This window comes from Eschrichtius robustus, chromosome 3 (assembly GCF_028021215.1).
Source record: "Eschrichtius robustus isolate mEscRob2 chromosome 3, mEscRob2.pri, whole genome shotgun sequence".
Classification (NCBI taxonomy): Eukaryota; Metazoa; Chordata; class Mammalia; order Artiodactyla; family Eschrichtiidae; genus Eschrichtius; species Eschrichtius robustus.
In genome coordinates this window covers 10,641,322-10,659,602 of record NC_090826.1, presented here as the reverse complement: position 1 = coordinate 10,659,602, position 18,281 = coordinate 10,641,322, and the positions used below count along the sequence as shown (strand labels likewise).

Genomic DNA, 18,281 nt, shown 5'->3' with positions numbered 1-18,281 from the left:
TAAAACAAACCACGGTTTGTAGCTGGGTGGGAAATAGGAAAACTGTGACGTAGGGCAACGATCAGCGTTTTTCTGCCCATGTGAGGCTCTCGTGAGACCTTCCTCCTGGACCGTTATCAGATCCCACACTGCATGCAGCCAGTCGACCGATTCATTAAATAACACAAGTTATAAAACTTTAAAAATGGGGCATTTACAGTCAGGGACATAAATACATGCTTTTTAAAAAGCGTCTACATACATATTTACAGAGTTGCAAGATCAACCATAGTAGCCCTGAAAAAAAGTCCCCCTTTTTTTTTTTTTTTTTTTTTTTTTTTTTGCATGACCACTCGTGAGTACTCTGAAGAGTTCCCTCCTTCCGCTTTGGGCTTGATGTATTATCACCATCCAACATGGGGCTGAGAAGACAGCGCCGAAGTGGTCTCAGACATCCTGTCTGAGAGTCTGCCCCAAAGGCACAAAACCCAAGACCCTCACTGAACTGGGTCCAAACTCCTAGCCCAGCTCACCCGCTTCTCCAAGACATGGACTGTTCCATCAGAGATGGAGCCAGCTCCATCGTTCCCTGGCAGGCGATGGATGACCTCCGGAAATCTCTTTTCTTCCCCCCTAGGCTTTTTAATCCTCCAGCTTATTTTTCATTTCCCAATTTCTGTTTCTTTGTTTCCCTTTTCAGCCAATTTGAGAAGCTCAGACCCTAAAGGTGTTGATGGTCCCACCAAGGGAGGCAGAGAAGCACACACGGGAGAGCTCCCGGCACCGCCCTCACAGCATCCTGTCCCCTGCCTCTCCCACGGGAGGAGCCGATCTATAAACGGAGACGAGGACCTTCTCCTGGACGCACAGGGCCTGACTGATGAGAATGACAAATCTGGAAACAACGCGAGAGCCAGCGGCTCAGATTGCTCAGGCAAAGAAGGAAGTCTTCCAAGTGCGAGGGCCAAGGGGGATGATCAGCAAGGCTCCGAAGTGTCTACACACTACGGATTCCCAGAGACACTGGGGGCAAGGGAAGGCAGGGGCGGGGCTGGCTGGAAGGGGAACTTGGCCTCTTCCTGAAGGCCTTCCCTGGACGGGGCTGGAGCTGACCCCTGGGCCAGACCCAAGTCCCCGCCGTGGCAAAAGACAACTGGAGAAGCAAAAAGCAGGATCAAGGAGCTCTCGGAAAATTGCATAGTAGGAGGGGCCCCAACCCAACAGGAAAGCTGAGCTGCAGAACACAGGCCGGGGGCCGCACCCAGGTGTCATCCACGGCGTGCAATCAGCTGCCTTCCTGCCTCCCTGGGGTTCGGGACCCTCATCTGAAGACCACAGGCGCACGCGCGCACACACACACACACACACACACACGCACTCTCTCTCTCGCAGGCTCATGGATCTGGAATAGGTCGGTACTCCCTGGAGGCCAGAAGGCCAGTCCCTTTGGCTTCACTGATTCCAGGTCACTTCGGGTGCTGAGGAGAAAAAGAAAAGAAAAATAATAATGAAGGCTACATATTCAGGGCCTGCCCTGGGCTCTTCAACCAGGATGCCTCTACTTAATTTTTCTAGTTAAACTATCTTTGGAAGTATACCACACGTACGAAGAGTACGGCTTGATGAACTGTTAGTGAACACACCTGTGTAACCAACACCCAGATGGAGAAACAATTCGACCAACTGTCAGCCCCACCCAGGCCCCCTTCTAGGATACCCACCAACCCTCACCGCGCCCCCCTGCCAGGATAACCACTCTGCCAACCTCTATCACCATAGATTGATTTTACCCATTTTTTGACTTACATAAATGGAATCAATCAATACATATCCTTTTGTGTCTGGCTTCTTCTGCATAATGTGTTTGTGAGATGCACCCATTTCGAGCATGTAGTTGTAGTTCTTTCCGTTTCTCTGTTACAGGATTCTAGCGCAGGGTCAGGCCGCTTCCATCTGCCTAGTCCCCTGCCCGTGCACAATTGGGTAGTTTCTAGTTTGGGGCCATCATGAGTAATGCCGCTAGAATGTTCTTATGTATGTCTAGAAGACGCACACAGTGCCCACGTGTACGTATTTATGCCGAGTGGAAACTCTAGGCAGTAGGGTGTGCATATATAACATAGGAACATGTGGTGCACACGTGTATGCATTTCTGCTGAGTGTATCCCTAGCACCGTAACTGTTGGGCCCTGGGGAATGCATAGGTGCAGCTTCAGTAGATACTGCCAGACAGTTTTCCAAAGTAATTACACTATCACTTCGTTTCATGCTAATACTCAAAATGACCCTTGTGGCAGGTGACACAGATCCCCATTTCAAATGGAAGAGACAGAGGCCCAGAGAGGAGAAGTAACTTTTACAAGGTCAGGCTGATGACCAGCAGTAGAGGTGGGACTTGAACCCAGGTCAAGCCCCCTCCAGAGCCCGTGTGTGCTCTCTGTTCCGAGGGAGTGGCTTAGCTCACATGCTTCCTCCAAGGAAACCCCTGTCACAGTAGCTGGCACACAGCCAGGCACATGAGTGACTGTTTAATGACATTTGCTGCACTGGGTTGAATATGAGCCTGGAATTGCGCTGGGCCAAGTTCAGGGGCTCAGTTCTCTCACCCAGTGGACCTGGTCATCATTACTATTACTACTACCACTAACATCTGCTATTACTATTACTACTACTACTACTACTACTACTACTACTACTACTACCATCTACTCTTATTATTACTACAACTGCTACTAATATAATAATTCAGTGAGAATAATAATAATAGCAGAGCTGATCTATGGAAGAGTTATTCAATACCACATACCAGGCACTTTCCTAAGTGCTTCTCATGTACAGTAAGTCCCCTACATACAAACGAGTTCCGTTCCAAGAGCGAATTCGTAAGTCCAATTTGTTCGTAAGTCCGACAAAGTTAGCCTCGGTACCCAATTAACACAATCGGCTATATAGTACTGTACTGTAATAGGTTGATAATACTTTTCACACAAATAATACATAAAAAGCAAACACACACAAAAAATAAAACATTTTTAATCTCACAGTACAGTACCTTGGAAAGTACAATAGTACAGTACAACAGCTGGCATTACAGGGGCTGGCATCAAGTGAACAGGCAAGAGTTACTGATTGGAGGAGGGAGAGGAGGTGGGAGATGGTAGAGCTGAAAGATCGTCAGCAATAGAAGTACTACTGTACTCTATACAGTACTGTACAGTAAAGTACACAAAAGCACAACCACTTGTAGAGGATGCACGCACGTGACAATGTATGCCAGACACATGAACTAACTTACGTGATTGGACATGCGAACGCACGTTCCCATCTTTGAAAGTTCGAAACGTGAAGGTTCACATGTAGGGGACTTCCTGTATGTACTAACCTACGCAATCTTGACAATATTCCTGTGAGAGAGGTACAGTCATCCCTCACTATCCACAGGGGGACTGGTTTCAGGACCCCCATGGATACCAAAATCCACAGATGCTCAAGTCCTTTATATAAAATGGTATAGTATGGTATTATTATTATTATTCTTAACCCACTTTACAGATGGACGAATTGAAAAACAGAGAAGTGAAGTACCCGCCAGGATTACTGGAGCCGGGATTCAACTCTAGAAAGTGTGCTCTTAACCACTACACTATGTCAGTTCCAACCCCCCCAAGACCTCTTGATGGGGCTGGAAAGAGCTGCTTGCCGCGGAGCAGGGTGCCTTTGAGAGAGGGAGGCCTGCATGTGCCCCGCCCACCTGAGCCGGAGCAGCCGGAGGAGAAGGACATAGAGACAGGGCCCAGCGTGGAGCGTGCTGCATTCCCCTGGTTTGGTGTGGCCAATATATGTGAGTTTCCTATGGGTCACTGGGTGAGATCCAAAAAAGAAGCCATCTTGCCAGCCCCCCACCCGAGAGGCAGCCCTCCAGGAAGGAGACCCCAGCAGCAGGCGCTGTGGCTGGACCACTGGGACTGGAGCTGAGGGGAGGTTGGCAGAGGCTGAGCCAGAGGGGAGCTCTCCTATCTCGGAGACCCTCCACCCACCCCACTCCTGGGACCCTGTGGGAGGGCCAGCACCGGGAAGCCTGCCCCAAGGCCGGCCAGTCTTAGCCAAAGGAGCAGTGACAGCCAAGAGGAGGATCATGGCAGCGGCCAGACAAGTGAGAGGTGCCAGTCCCTGCCCTGGACCTCCCCTCCTAGACCCTAGGGCAAAAGTCCAGCTGGCCCCTTAGGATGGGAAAGAGACAGAGGCAAAATAGGATGTGCAATGGGAGTCTCAGGCTGGAGTAGGCAATGTGGCACTTTGTTGTACCTAAAAGTGAACAGAGAGCTCTGGGCTTTGCCTGAGACATCGTGAGAGCACAGAAAAGGGAGGCAGTGGAAGGCAGGTGCTGGAGAAAAGCCAAGCTCCTCTGTGTTGGTCCCTCCCTTGGGTCATACTGTCCAGTAAGGTGGCCACAGAGCCTCTACCCCAGCAAGGGCAGCAGGATGAACAGCAGTCCTGGGTGCTTTGAGGATGTCATCCTTTCCTCAGAACAAATCCCAGAGCATGTACAGTGGGCACAGACCACTTAAAATCCGTCATCCATCTGGGCGTCAAAAAGCTGATCCCAGGGCTGTCACTTGCCCCTCTGTGTCTCAGTTTCCTTCTCTGTAAAGTGAGGGTATCCACCTACACATCCCTTCCCGTGCTAAAATCCTTTGCCGTGGCATCTCAAAACATCATTTTGGAAATGTGTTAAACAGTGCTGTGGACTGAATTGTGTTCCCCGCCACAATTGTACTCTAACCCCCAAAATGATAGTGTTTGGAGATAGGGCCTTTGGGAAGTGATTGGGCTTAAATGAGGTCATGCGGGTGGGGCCCTCATGATGGGATTAGTGCCCTTATAAGAAAAGACACCAGAGCCTCCTCCCTTTGCCATGTGAGGACACAGCTAGAAGGCAGCATCCGCAAGCCAGGAAGAGAGCTCTCACCAGAACCCCACAATGCTGGCACCCCGATCTTGGCCTTCCAGCCTCCAGAACCATAAGAAGTAAATGTCTGTTGCTTAAACCCCCCAGTCTGTGGTATGTTACTACGGCAGCCCAAGCAGACTAAGACAAATAGTATAAGGCATTTTAAAAAAAAAAGAAAAAAAGTCATTTTTTACAATAATAAGTAGCACATACTTATTACACACACAAATTTAAAAATTAGGGAAAAAGTTAAATAAAATTTTAAGGAGCAATTTTCAGTCACTTTGAAAGTAAACTGTTGAGTTCTGAACATTCACTGTTGGTGAGTGAACAGAAGCTGCGAGCTGCAGATACAAATGAAATTGGGCCTCCATTCATCTGAGCACCCAACGTGGGAAGCTGCGCACATTTGAAACTAAGGGAAAAGAATTCATCTAGGGTTGAGCACGGGGCCCAGGGGAGGGCCTGAATCTGCAAGGCATGCTTACAGCTGAGACTGCAGTGGCCGACAGAAACACCCCGGTCTGGGCAGGAATCAGTCCAGCTGCACCCGCCTCTCCCTCAGGCTGCAAAGAACACCTGCCCTGAGCTGGAAGCCACACCCTGCCAGCCCATCAGCATGAGAGTCCACGCAGCTGCCAAAGGGATGATCCCAGGACACGCACGGGACCCAGAGTGGGGAACTGCACATCCTGGCTCTGCCTGCCACTCTCCAGAAGACTCTAGCCAAGCCTCCTCTCCGGGGCCCAATTCTTCCAGCTGTAAAGTGGGAGGGGGGATGGTCTCCTGGGCCGTCCAGTCCTGAGTACTGCAGCATCCATGGCTACGTTGCTCCACTGCACCCGGGACTTGGGCTTACCTCCCCCCTCAGGACCTGGTGCCCAAGAGGTGGGCTCAGTGCCAGCTGCACAGCACAAACTCTCTGGGGAAAGTGGGTTTTATTTCCACTCCCCTCCTGAACGAACCCCCAGAGAAATAAGGCCAATCCCAGAAACTCCGCCTGCTGCGGGGAGAGAGGAGTGAGCGAGCCGTCAGGGAGAGGAGAGGTGGGAGGGAGGAAGGCACAGCACAAAAGACCCCAGAGCTTCGGAATTCAGCCCCTCTTGCCTTAAACAGCTGTGTTCTTATTCCAAGTGACCTTGGCCGTGTTAAGCAGGCATCCATCCCCGAATCTGAGTGTGTCCCAGAGCCACGGGGCCACCTGCTAATGCAGATTCTCAGGCCCTGCTCACCAGCATGCTCGTTTAGTGAATTGGAGTGGGATCCTGGGGTCTGTATTTTTAACCGGTGCCCCAATCATGCTTGAGATGCTGGTCTCAGGGACACAATGAAAAAAGACATGCCATGTCACCAGCAGGGAAACCCAAGCCTGCTCAAGGTCACTGGCAAAGCCCGGCCCCCCAAGAGGAAAAGTCCAGCATCCATGAATGAATTCAGGTTTCACCACCAGAAAATCTGGAAGGAGACTTCTAGTTCAACATAAACCTAAGTTTTTATACTTTATGAATTAGTATTACTTCCACTTTCAAATACACTGTGGGAATAGGGACTCCATAACCTTATCTGGTCTTAAAGCCACTGAAGGTCTCAATTAAGTGCTGAGTATTATTATCATTATTATTATTACAATAACGATCGCTAATACTTAGACTTACCTGGTGCTTATCTGTGCCAAGCACCGTTCTAAGTGCTTTCATACGTTTGACACTTGTAATTCTCACAATCCTATGAAGTAGATACTACTGTCATCCCCATTTTATAGATGGGAAAACTGAGACTCAGAGAGACAGAGTAACTGGCTGAGGTCCCCCAGCCCGTAAGAGGCAGAGCTGGGATTTGAACCAGAAGGTCCAGGGTCCACACTCTCAGCCACTATATACCCTCCCTGCAGGAAGGCCCCCCTGCCCCACCTAGCACACCGGGGGTGCTCCGCAAGCCATCATGCCTAACCCCGTCTCTCCTGCCAGCCCACCCCCAAACCCAAGCCCTGCCCCTCGGCCCCCGGAGCCTCCGGAGGCTGCTCCACCCTCCGCGTACCTGTCAAGGAGCAGGCGAAGCATCTACTCTTTGAAGAGGGATCCCTGGAGCTGGGCTGCAGCTGTGGCCTTGACATTCCTACACTGCCTGGTGATGTACGGGGCAGCTGGCGGAGGACATCGAGATGCCAGGCGGAGACTGTAGCTGTGCGGGGAGAGGAATAACACACAGCGTCACCAGGAGCCCAGCCCGGTGGGTGCCCAGACAGCACCTGGGGGGTCTCGTGCTGGCACCGCCTCTCCAGGCACCTTGAAGACAATGGGACTCAAGCTTTAACAACCGGAGTGAGCGCCGCCGTGCTCCGCCCACCCCCTTCCCTCCACTCGGAGGCGATGGGCTGGCAGAAGCGTCCACAAGCGGGGTTCTGAGACACTGCACCGGGCAGGCCCACCCTGAGGACCCCCACTGGATGGGCAGGCGAGCCAGGAATGGACACTGCTGTGCGGACGGCAGCTTCACCGTTTCCCCGCCTGCCTCCCCGGGCACTATGCTCCCCGCAAAACATCTGGGGAGGTTCTGGTACCAAGTTACAACCATCGCCTACAGAAGGAAGAGGAAGTAGGTCTGGGTCCCCTCCAGGCCGGAACTCTGCACCTGGCACCTGTTCCGGCCTCACTGTGCGGAGAACTTTTGTGTCAGGGATCTCAGAGGGGGTATAAATCTGGATCCCTTGACCTGGTTTGGTCCTATTTGCTACTACAGCCCATTAAACCGGATTTCTTTTTCAGGAAAGCATTAAATTTTTTTTAAGATGAACAACCCAGACCATTATTCCTCCCCTTCCTGCATCCAGCTAAGTCGTACTCACCTTCCAGATCCTAGCTGGAATATCACCTCCTCCAGGAAGACTTCCTTCTCTAACTCCTGGATGAGGTGTCCCTCCTGTGGGCTCCCACGGCCCCCCATGCTTGCCCATCACAGCCCTTGTTATATTGAATCACAATCAACAGAATCGTGCATCTGCCTCCCTCAGGAGCTGTGAGATCTCAAGGTCAGGGCCCTTGTCTTGTTCGCGGCTGCATCCCCGGCTTAGCATCACAAAAATAAATATTTGTTGAATAAGAACAACACATGTGGTGCGCAGAACTGTGCTAAATATTTTACGTATATCAACTATCTTACTCTTCCTACAAGATGGGTTCTCTGTTAGCCCTAATTTACAGACGGGGAAACAGAGACACAGAGTGGTCAAGTAACTTGTCCTGGGTCCCAAGTCTGCCTCTCTAGGTAGAAGAATGGAAGTGAGGTGGGCGGGAACCTCGCCTGCTCCAGGGAGGGAGCAAGAGCTGGGAACGGGGTCCGTCTCAAAGCTGAAACATCAGGGTTTCAATTAGTGGTTCTCAACCAGGGCATGGATTTGGCAATATCTGGAGACATCTGGGGTTGTCACATCTGAGGGGAGGGATGCCGCTACCCGGCACCTGGTGGGCAGGGCCAGGGATGCTACTAAACATCTTAAAATGCACAGGACGCCCCCATGACGACTGATCCGCCCAGATGTTAACAGTGCCACAGCTGACAAGGTAGCTCTCACACATAACCTACGAGAATAGACGAATGTATAAACAGAACAACAAAGAAGGTGCCAGAGGGAAGATTTCTGTTCTCTCCACAGATGAGATCCCCTCTGAGATCCTGGCTCTCAGTCATGGCTGAGGACTGCCCCTGCTTGAATGCCTCCCCTACACTGTGCGATCAGTCCTGAGCGAGATTCAAGGCGGAAAACTGAGACCCAAAGCTCAGCGGCAAGCTTGTGCCCCGGATGGACCAGAAGACCCATGAGGTGGCCTGCAGGGGGCACCTCAAGGTGAGCACGACGACGACCCCTCGGCCAGCCCACCCAACGCTGGGAGGGGACAGTCAGCTGCCAGGCTGCCTGGAAACACGGACGACCTGCACACCTTGTCCGGCTGAGGAATAAGGGACAGTCCTGGCACGTGGCAGGTCCCCCTACACTGTCCCCTCTCTGGGACAATGTCTCCAGCAGGATGTAGCAGCTTTGGGGACGAACAGGCTGGCATCCTCAATTTCCAGTTCATTCCTCTCACCATCATCACACATCTATTAAACATTCAAAAACCTAATCAGTCAAACAAAGACAACACCGTGGACCTCCCAGCGCTCTCCAGCTGCCAGGCATCTCTGTTCCCCTCTGCTCCGTTCCACCCTCCAGCTCCTGTGGCCGCACAGCCATCTCTACTCGGGAGCAGGCTTTCTCCCCAGTCTTAGTCGTCCACCTGGGTAGAGCGCTAATGGTCAGGGGCAAGGCCCCCGAAGGCAGGTGCCTCTCGCCACCCCTCACACACTCACTGCCTGGCCCCACGGAGGACAACACAACAGCCGCTGTGATTCCCAAGTGCTCTGTCTGCTGTTATCTTCGGAGTCTACCAGCAGTCCAGGAGGTAGGAGGAACAAGCGCTTTTATACCCATTTCACGGATGAGGAAACTGGGGCTCAGACAGATGGAGACTTTCCTGGGGGAGCAGAGCCCAGGTCTTTCAGCTCCATGGGCCACAATTTTGGAGGAGACCCCAAGTCACCACCTGGGTGTTTCCTTTAGGGACTAGGGTGGTGATGTAAAGCAGGACAGTCTCCTTCCCGATTGTGAAAACCTTTCTCTGGTCGGAGGACTTTGAGAGCCCAGCAGCTGTCTGAGGCTGAGAGGTGAGGTGCTAAGAAACCAGATATTCTCCAATCCTCAGCACAGTTACGCTTAACCCACAAGCACCTTGTGATTCTTGGTTCCCACTCACTGGCTGTGTGACCTTGGCAAGCCATGGACCCTCTCTGAGCTACAGTTTCACCACCCACAAAACGGGAAGAGCAATTTTATTTCATAGGGTTATTATGACGATCAAGTCCAACTTCAACTCGCATGGTGTTTTGATTGTGGCCGCTGTGGGGATGGGCAGCAGTCATAACCCCCGAGGAGGCAGCACAGCCGTCGGAGACCTGAGTGCGAGTTCCCATCCTCATATTCACTGGCTGTGTGACCCCCGGAAGGTCCTCCCTGCCTCCCGGCCTCCAAACCTCAGCCTCCTCATCTGTAAAATGGACACAATCCCTGCAGCCTGCTGATGCAGAGTGGGGCTAAGAAGAGCCCCGGGGGACCAGGATACGAGGGCCCTTTGCCTTCTGAGAAGAATTCGGCACAAGGGGGATATTTCTGGAGGTGTGAGGGCAGGGGCCACCAGCGCCGGAGACCCACCAGCGCCCTGCTGGCTCCGTCCGCCTTCCTCCCTCTCTTCTGCCGCCCGGTCTGGTCTCCTGCAAGGCCCCCTCCCCACCCCCCCCGCTGGCTCCCCTCCCATCTGTTCCCCTTCCCTAAGGTACAGCAGGGTGTGACATGTCCCTGCTGAAACTCAACCCCAGGCTCCTGGTGGGGACCGAGCTCTTCCACACACAGCCCGGCCCTGCCGACCTCCCAGCCCTCTCGCTCCTTCAGCTCCTGTCTCCCCAGCTCCGCAGGGCGTCCTTCAGCACATGCACGTGGAGCTCTCCTCCCCGTGGCCTCCAGCCCCGGCTACTCACTAGAGTCCGCTGGGGAGGCCCGGGCTGCTGCCGGACCTGTGACATCAGAACCTCTGGGGTGGCGTCGGGCATCAGCACCTTTAAGCTCCGCAGCGGTTCCAACGTGGGACCAGGGCTGGGAACCAGTGCTCTGCAGATGCTCCCGGGGCCGCCCCACTGACCTCTTAGCACACACCCCTGCCCCCTCCACGGGCGGTTCCACGTTATCTACGTGATTGCACGGTGCATGTGAGGCCAAGGAACCGAGCTGGGTCTGCTCGTCACAGCAGCCTTAACACCTAATTTTGAAGGCGTGGACAGCAAACCCCCAAAATGTAATGAATGAAGAGGTGAGTGATCCTAGATTCCAGACATCCCCACTTCACAGGCTTCTCAGTCACGGAAATCTGCGCCCATTCAGGGCAGGGGCCAGAACACGGGCTGAGTGGGCCCCCTCGAGCATCCTTCCTCACAGCCCGGTAAAATGGATAACACTCATGATCCTGAATCCAAGGCATCGAGAAAGGGCTGGACAGTCACTTCTTCACTGTCAGAAACCCACCATGGTCTGAAGGTACTGAAAGGCAGGGCTGTTCCATTCCTGACCCTTGAGGGTGTCACTTACGTTTCCTCCGGTCCCTTCCTGCGGACCCTGCGCTGAAGGCTCCCCACCATAGTCACGGGGCGCCCCCCCCGCCTCCAAGTTCTTGCTCCAGGGCCTCCTCTCAGCAAGCCTCCCTCCCACCTGCCCTATTTGACATTGCAAACACCCTGCCCTGAAACTCCAGCCTCTAGTCCATTTTTCTGTCGTTCTTGTATTTACTGCACCAACACACCCCGTGTCTACCTGGCTGTTTGTTTCCTGGCTCCACTGGAGGTGTTTTGTCCCTGACGTCCCCCGCACCTAGACCCGTGGCTGGCACACAGTAGGGAGCCTTTCATTATTTGCTGGATGGATGGCGTGTCCACTACCTGCCAGGTGCTTTGCCAAGGAAGCTTTGGTGAATGACACTCACAGAGGTCGTTACCTTTCGCAGTCTGCGTGTGACTCAGTGATGCCTAGAGGGAAGAACTCTCATTTTCAGATGCCAGTGCGAGGCTGAGACTGGGACCTCTGGGCTCCCAGGCCAGCCACGTTCTCGCTCAGCCCCCAGTGGTTTCTGGTAAAGGAGGCAACCGATACACTGAACTACACACGACAAACAAAACTGAAGGAGCAGGAGGGAAGGCCAGGGTCGGGGAGGAGATGGGGAAAGGTGATGTGGGGAAGGTCCCAGCGTGGGTCCCGAGCAGAGAGAGTGACGCAAGGACCTGGTGAGGATCTAACAGGTTTGGTTTGTCTGCGAGGGGCGTCTGCATGAGCTAATGAGTCACAGGGGAAGGAGGTCAGCACCTCACCTGGAGCTCGCCCTCACTGGGCTCTGGGCAGCTGGGGAGAAGGTGACGTCACGGATCAGGGCCCACACCTGGCCTCTCATCTCGGGGTCGTCCTGGGGACAGGGGATGCTGGGGCCAGGGAGATGAAGTAGTAACAACAAAAACTGAGGAGTGCCTAATAAAAATGAGCAAAGGCTGCCGATCACTGAATAGATCATTTAATGACACGAAAAGACAATTCACAGAGAAATCCAAAGCTGAGGAATATGCAAAGATGCCTGGCTGCCCTACGACTGTCCAAGAAGAGCAGTTAACACAAGAGGCCGCTGTCACAGGGCAGACGGGGGACAGGTGCTGTATGCGTGTTACCCGCAGGTGAGGGAATGTGAACGGGATGGGGACGCTCCCCCCCACCCCCCCCACCCCCGTTCCCCGACACTTGGGCAGGCCGCGCCCACCTGCCCCCACCTCCTGAGAGCATCTTCTCACTTACCTGGAATGTCAGGGACGTAAGAGGGGGCAGAGGGGAGGGTCTCACGGGCTGAGTGAGGTGGGAGCCAGGCTATCCTTCTGGGCAGCAAGATGACATGACCAGATGCGGCCGCTGTGTCGGGCACGGATTGCAGGATAGCAAAGAACGGAAATGGGGAGACCAGTTAGTCAAGCAGCAGATGATGGAGGCGGAGGAGGCAGAGAAGTGAGAAGTGGAATCAGGACACATTTTGGAGCTGGGTGTCAGGGTTGGGGCAGGGCTGAGACAGTCTAGATGGAGTCCAGGGTGGGAGAGTTTGTTTGACCGAGAAGGGGAAGACGGCAGGAGAAGACTTCGTGGGGACAACCGTTTTGAAAAGATTACATTTGAAATGTTCATTACACACCCAGGGGAGAAATCAAGAGGGTGGGTTAAATGAAACTGATGAATTTGGGACGGGTCAGCATTTAGGGGGGCTGGACAGGCTCACCCAGGGGAGGGGAGACGGGGGCGGGTCCAGGGACTGAGGATGGGATGCAGAGGGGCAGGCGGTGACGTGAGAGTGGTGTCCACGGTGACACGTGTTTCAAGGAAGAGGGAGAATTAACAGTGTCCGACGCTGCCAACGCGTCCAGGAAGACAGAGAACCAGCCACGGTATTTAGCTGCCTAGAGGCTGCTGGTAACCTTAGTAACAGCAGCTTCCAGGACATGGTGGAGACAAATGCCTGAGAGAAGTGAGTTCAAGAGAGATGGGGAGGAGAGGAACTGCAGCAGGGGCTCAGAGAACCCCACCGAGGAGTTTTTAGGTCAAAGGGAGGGGCTGCCAGCTCCGGGACACACTCTGCAGGGTGCGCTCTCCGGGGCTCTGGGGTCCCTCCCCACCATGCTGCCTGCCAGGCTGCCCCGGGCGGCGTTCTGAGCGGAGACCCTGCCTGCGTCCCCGCCTTCCACCTCTTCCCCTGCATGAGTCAGGAGGGGCCTCGTGGGATGCAACCCCCAGAGTTGGTTAGGCCACACGGCCGCCGCGGCGTCTTACAAAACTCTCCACAAATTCTGAGAGAGCAAATCATTTGAAGTTGGGTGTCTGATGTTCAGCACTTTTGCAGGAGGCAAGGGAGAGGCAAAGGGCGTGCGAGCCGATGTCAAGGCGAGACAAGCTGAGATGATACTGACGCTCCCTGGAGGTGGGTGAAGCCCCAGGTGGGAGCTCGCGGGAGCCACCTCCTGCTTCCTGGCACCTGCCGCTTCCAGGAAGGGTCGGCATCCAAGCAGCCTCCACCTTCTGCTCCAGGGAGGCCCCCTGCACTCAAATGGGACCCCCAGGCTGGGAGTCAGGGGTGGGAGTAGTGATACAGCCCTGGGATGCAGAAGCCCGAACTTCAGCCCTTGAACCACCGATAACGTGCTGTGTGGCCTCCGGAAAATGCCACCACCTCTCTGAGCCAGGGTAGTCTTGCTTGCAAAATGAGGATGTCAAACAAGGAAAAGAAGGGAATAGCATCATTTACATAGGTGCCTACTATACACCGGGAGTTACTGCAGGTGCTTGACTCCCGGAAGCGGGACAGTGATGACCTGCGTCTCACAGAGGAGGAGACGGGGGGGCTCAGAGAGGTGAGGAGGCCCACGTCCACACTCCATCAGCCAACAGGGTGCAGCCGAGATCGGAATCCAAGACCACCTGACACCAAAGCCTGGGCCCCCTCCCAGACACAGTCCCTGTAGTGACGGGGATCAAAAAGCTCTTTTCAATAGTCCATAAAGCCTGACGGGGTGACCTCTGCCCGCAGAACAGCCGCACAAGCCACCCACGAAGCCAGGAAGCAGTTCTGGGTGGGACCACATCAGCTCAGAGGAGCCCTGGCAGGGGGTCTCAAACCCTGACGCTCACTGGCATCCCCTGGAGACATGAAAACAATCCCTGTGCCCGCTCCACTCCTCAGCCCTACAGATTCTGATTTAGCAGGTTTGGAGTCCAGGCACTGGGAATTTTAAAAGCCAACTTTGAGAGCCACTGGTCTGGATCCATCTACTCAAAGTGTGGTCCGCGGACCAGCATCGGCAGTCCCTGGGGGCTTGTTAGCAATACAGCTACTCAGCCCCCACCTGACCTCCTGAGTCAGAATCTGCATTTTAACAAGACCCCTGGAGAGGCACCTGTGCACTGAAATTGGGGGAGGGTGGGGCTGGGAGAAACCTTCAGCAGAGTCAGGTGCAGGCGGCGTGCTAGGTGGTGGCCTGGTTCTGAAGTCTGGGGCAGGACCCCGTGCCTAGTGAAGTTTTATAGGGAAAGCCTTGGCAATGTGCGGGCTGAGGGGAGGGAAATGAACGTGGTCCTTGAGGGATGGGGCAGAGGTTCGAAACCACCGGCCTGGGCAGTCGCCGTGGTTCCTCAGCTAACGCATGAAGGGTCGGCACCGCGGGCCCTGGTAGCTTAGGTGGTTTTTCCATTTAATGTTCCCTTAACCACGTGAGATGGCTTATTGTGCCCTCTTATGGCTGAGGGGACAGTTGCACAGGGAGGTGAAGTAACTCCTTTTAGGTCACAGAGAGGCGTGAATAGAAAGGAAAGAGGGAAAGGAAGAAAGGAAGGCAGGATTCACAGGGATCTGACCCCAGGGCTGAAGTCCGCTCAGCAGACAGTTTCCTTCCCTCTCATCGGCCCAGAGGGAGGCTCCTGGTTGGCCTCCGTGCATCCAGAAGACAAGTCACATCCCTTCCTCCTGGGGCTTTTACGCCAGGTTCTCAGGTCTTCATGAGTTCCCCAGACCTGTTTGGCTTGAACTCCAAACACCAAGCATGTGACAGCTCGTGACACAAGCCGGTCAACAGGAAGGCTGGCCTGGCCCGTGATGACCTTGGCCAAAGGAAGTTTCCCAGCAGGGAGATCCCAGCCGGGGCTGCTTCCAGCCCTGCCAGGACAAGCGAGGGGCAGGGGACCCCAGAGGCCAAGCAAGCAACCCTTCACTCTCAGACGAGGACAACGAACCAGAGCGAGGTGGTCACCTGCTCAAGGTCACACAGCAAGTTGTTCTTGGGAAGGAGTGGGGGGGGGGGGGACATGCCTGGTCGCACTGCTTTTTGGGGGACACTGATGATGGAGAGGAAGGGCAGTCTGGGGCCCCCATGGACTCGGGCAAAAGCAACCCTGGGAGGCAGGTGCCCTTCTCCGCATGGCCCAGGCGAGGGCACTTCCAGCTCTGTCCCTGCCTCCACCTGCCTGCCTCTCACTGGGGACTCGACCCTGGAGAGCACAGGGTGACTCTATTCACTTCTCACCCACCTGCCCACCTGCCACCAGGCCTGGCACCAGGAGGTGCTCAGAGAAGGTTCCCTGAACAATAAGTGGCAAACCAGGAGCCGGGCTCCCAATGCAGCCCAAGCCCAACCGTGCCCGGCTGTGTCTCTCCAAGACCAAATCATCCAAGGCAGCAGCTTCCCGGAAGGTTACTCTCACCACCAAGGCCCCACTCAAACCAGGGTCCCCAGCAGACCCTCCCCGCTCCACTTGGTACAGTGGGTCACGTCTGGAGGACGTCACACCTGCAGGAGAAGTCACAGCCTGTGAGGTAAAAACTGGGGGTGAGGAGCCCTGGCTGGAGTGAGGAGTGACCCCCTCGGGCAGACCCAGCTCTGCCCTTGGCTGTGTCTCTGCCCCTCACTGCCCTTCTCCCTGGGACCCGCTTGGTTCTAGCCCAGATGCTGGCCCTTCTCTTTCCCTCCAACTGAGCCGAAACGGTCTGCTTTCTTCAAAAGGAAACTTCTAAGAACAGGGGGGAAGCCAAAAAGAAAACAGAAACAAATACAAGCGTGACAAGACCGATGGATGCATAGAAAACAGATTCCCAACTTGAGACAGAAAGGGACTGACGGGCCTCCCACGAAGTCCAGATGGGAAAGCTCTTTTAAATGACAAAATTCTATAAGGACGCTAAGATTTAATTATTACAAACACTCCATCTTTTAAAGTTGTCTTAGGCCAAAGGAGTTAAGCTCCAGGGAGTTGCTGGGCCTGAGAGTCTCAGAAGCCCCATGGGGCATCTGCCCTGATGACAGGATTTCTAGAACTTGCTGTCTGGTGCCCCTCCAAGGATGCCAGCGAGAAGAGGTGGCTGCCTTGATGGAAAGCCTTGTGGGAGCTCAGGGGGCTCTTTGCTACCCAAGGCGTCTAGACCAGTCTGTCCTGGGAGGCCTGGGCGTGCCTGGCTGGCAGGGCATCCCAGACGCAGGGCTGGCACAGCTACACGAAAGACACACTTGCTATGCGCCTGAACCGGGTGTGAGTCAGCGGGTGACAAGGCTGACCAAAGGGCAGGGGCGCCGTGGGCTGTGGGCCTGGAGGCCTCTTCCTCAAGGGTGCAGGGGATTGGATACAGAGGCTGCCCCTGTACCTTCTGCCCATCCCTGCCCCGAGATCCCCAAAGCCCTCACCCTGAATCCCAGCTGAGCTCAAACAGGTTGGCAGGTGGCCACGGCTGGGACAGTTCACCCTTTCTTTACAGAGCGGGAGACAGAGGCGGCCTGTAGATGCTAAATGACTTGGCCCCGGGTCGCCTGATTCCACCCTGGGCTGCTCGGGGCCTCACCAGGATCTTGCAGTCCTTTTGGTTTGGAAACCGTTCCCTTGCAGAGGCCTCTCAAACAGGCTCCCTCCCTGCAGGGGGCAGACAGCGCCCAGCCAGACACTCCTGGGGAACCCACTGACTCACAGCCAGGCGGTGGCAAGACGTGGAACGAAACCCCTCCTAATTTTCCTTCCTTGTTACCAGCATTTCCCAAACCGGGTTTGGTGGAAGGTTTGCCCAGATGTTGCACGGCTCGTCCTCATCACCATGCGCGTCACAGCAGCTATAGCGTTTCCGTGCTGACCACACGTGGAGCACAGTGCCCACTGCCTGACATGGAGTAACAAACGGCGTCTCCACAAGACCTCTGTGAGATGGGCACTGCTGCAGGGGACGCCCGAGGAACAAAGGCACAGAGGTTCGGCAGCTTGCGCAACAACACACAGCTGGCAAGAAGCAGAGGGAGGGTGGAAGCCGGAGCCATTTATTTACTCCAGAGCACGGGCTCACGCAGTGAGACATGTCTCTGCAGGATTTCTGAGAGTTTCATGTGCCCGCAGGCAGTGTAAATTCCCAAGAAGAGGACACAGGCTGTCATTCACCCCATTTATCTGATAACTACGTATTGACCGAGTGCTCTGTGCCAGGTACCGTGGGGCACAGTGGCGTGCCGAGCAGACGTGATCTCTGAAAGCACACTGACAATTCTGCAAGGGGATGGCGTGGGCTACGCTGAGCCTCAGGGGGTACCCTTTAAGCACTCAAAAACCATTTTTTTTTTTTTTTTAATTTACTCATTTTGGACAGAAAATTTCTAAGATCAGCCATATGAAGCAACGCGTCCTGAATCCGATTTAGCATTCTCTTTGGGAGCCAGATTTCCAACTCTGCACACGTATACGTGGCGTCATGTGCCGACAGGGAGAGGCGTCCTCCGGCCTGTTAAGGTGGGTCAGCCTTCTTGCCCACATGCTAAACAAGACCGGCCATTCCCGTGATTATCAGTACCGATCCATCAAGCACCTGTTATACACCTGACCCCGTGCTAGGCACTGGGGATATAGCAGTAAAGCAAACACACTGGGGCGTGTGTTCTAGAAGGGGAAGGTAGTTACTTGCATAATACGTAAATAAATACAAAATTACAAAGTGTGATTAGCAGGAAGGAAGAAAAACAGGCTACCAGAGCTCAGAACAAGGGACTTGACCGCAGAAACACCATGTAAACAGTGTGTGTGTGTGTGTGTGTGTGTGTGTGTGTCTTCGTGTTCTGTGGAACGTATGGAACACATTTCGGTTTTGGCTTCACTTTACCATGTTGTCCTTTGCTTTACTTCATTTGGGGGTGGCAGGGACGGGAAGGAAAAGAAAGCACAGAACGTGTAACT

General features: G+C 54.3%; 1 protein-coding gene across 6 annotated transcripts in view; it reads right to left on the bottom strand.

Annotated features, from left to right (window-relative positions):
• Nucleotides 1-290: 290 nt before the first annotated feature.
• Nucleotides 291-18,281, bottom strand: part of PRDM2 (PR/SET domain 2) — a 119,082-nt gene continuing 101,091 nt past the window's right edge. For 5 of the 6 annotated variants that reach the window (XM_068538924.1, XM_068538928.1, XM_068538926.1 and 2 more), the window contains 2 exons: nucleotides 6,968-7,111; nucleotides 1,299-1,457 (listed from right to left, as the gene is read on the bottom strand). In XM_068538924.1, coding sequence (XP_068395025.1) covers nucleotides 6,991-7,111 — 121 coding nt within the window. In that variant the 3' untranslated portion in view covers nucleotides 1,299-1,457; nucleotides 6,968-6,990. Of the gene's footprint in view, nucleotides 1,458-6,967; nucleotides 7,112-18,281 lie in introns of all 6 variants that reach the window. The other variant, XM_068538930.1, reaches the window with a different exon arrangement.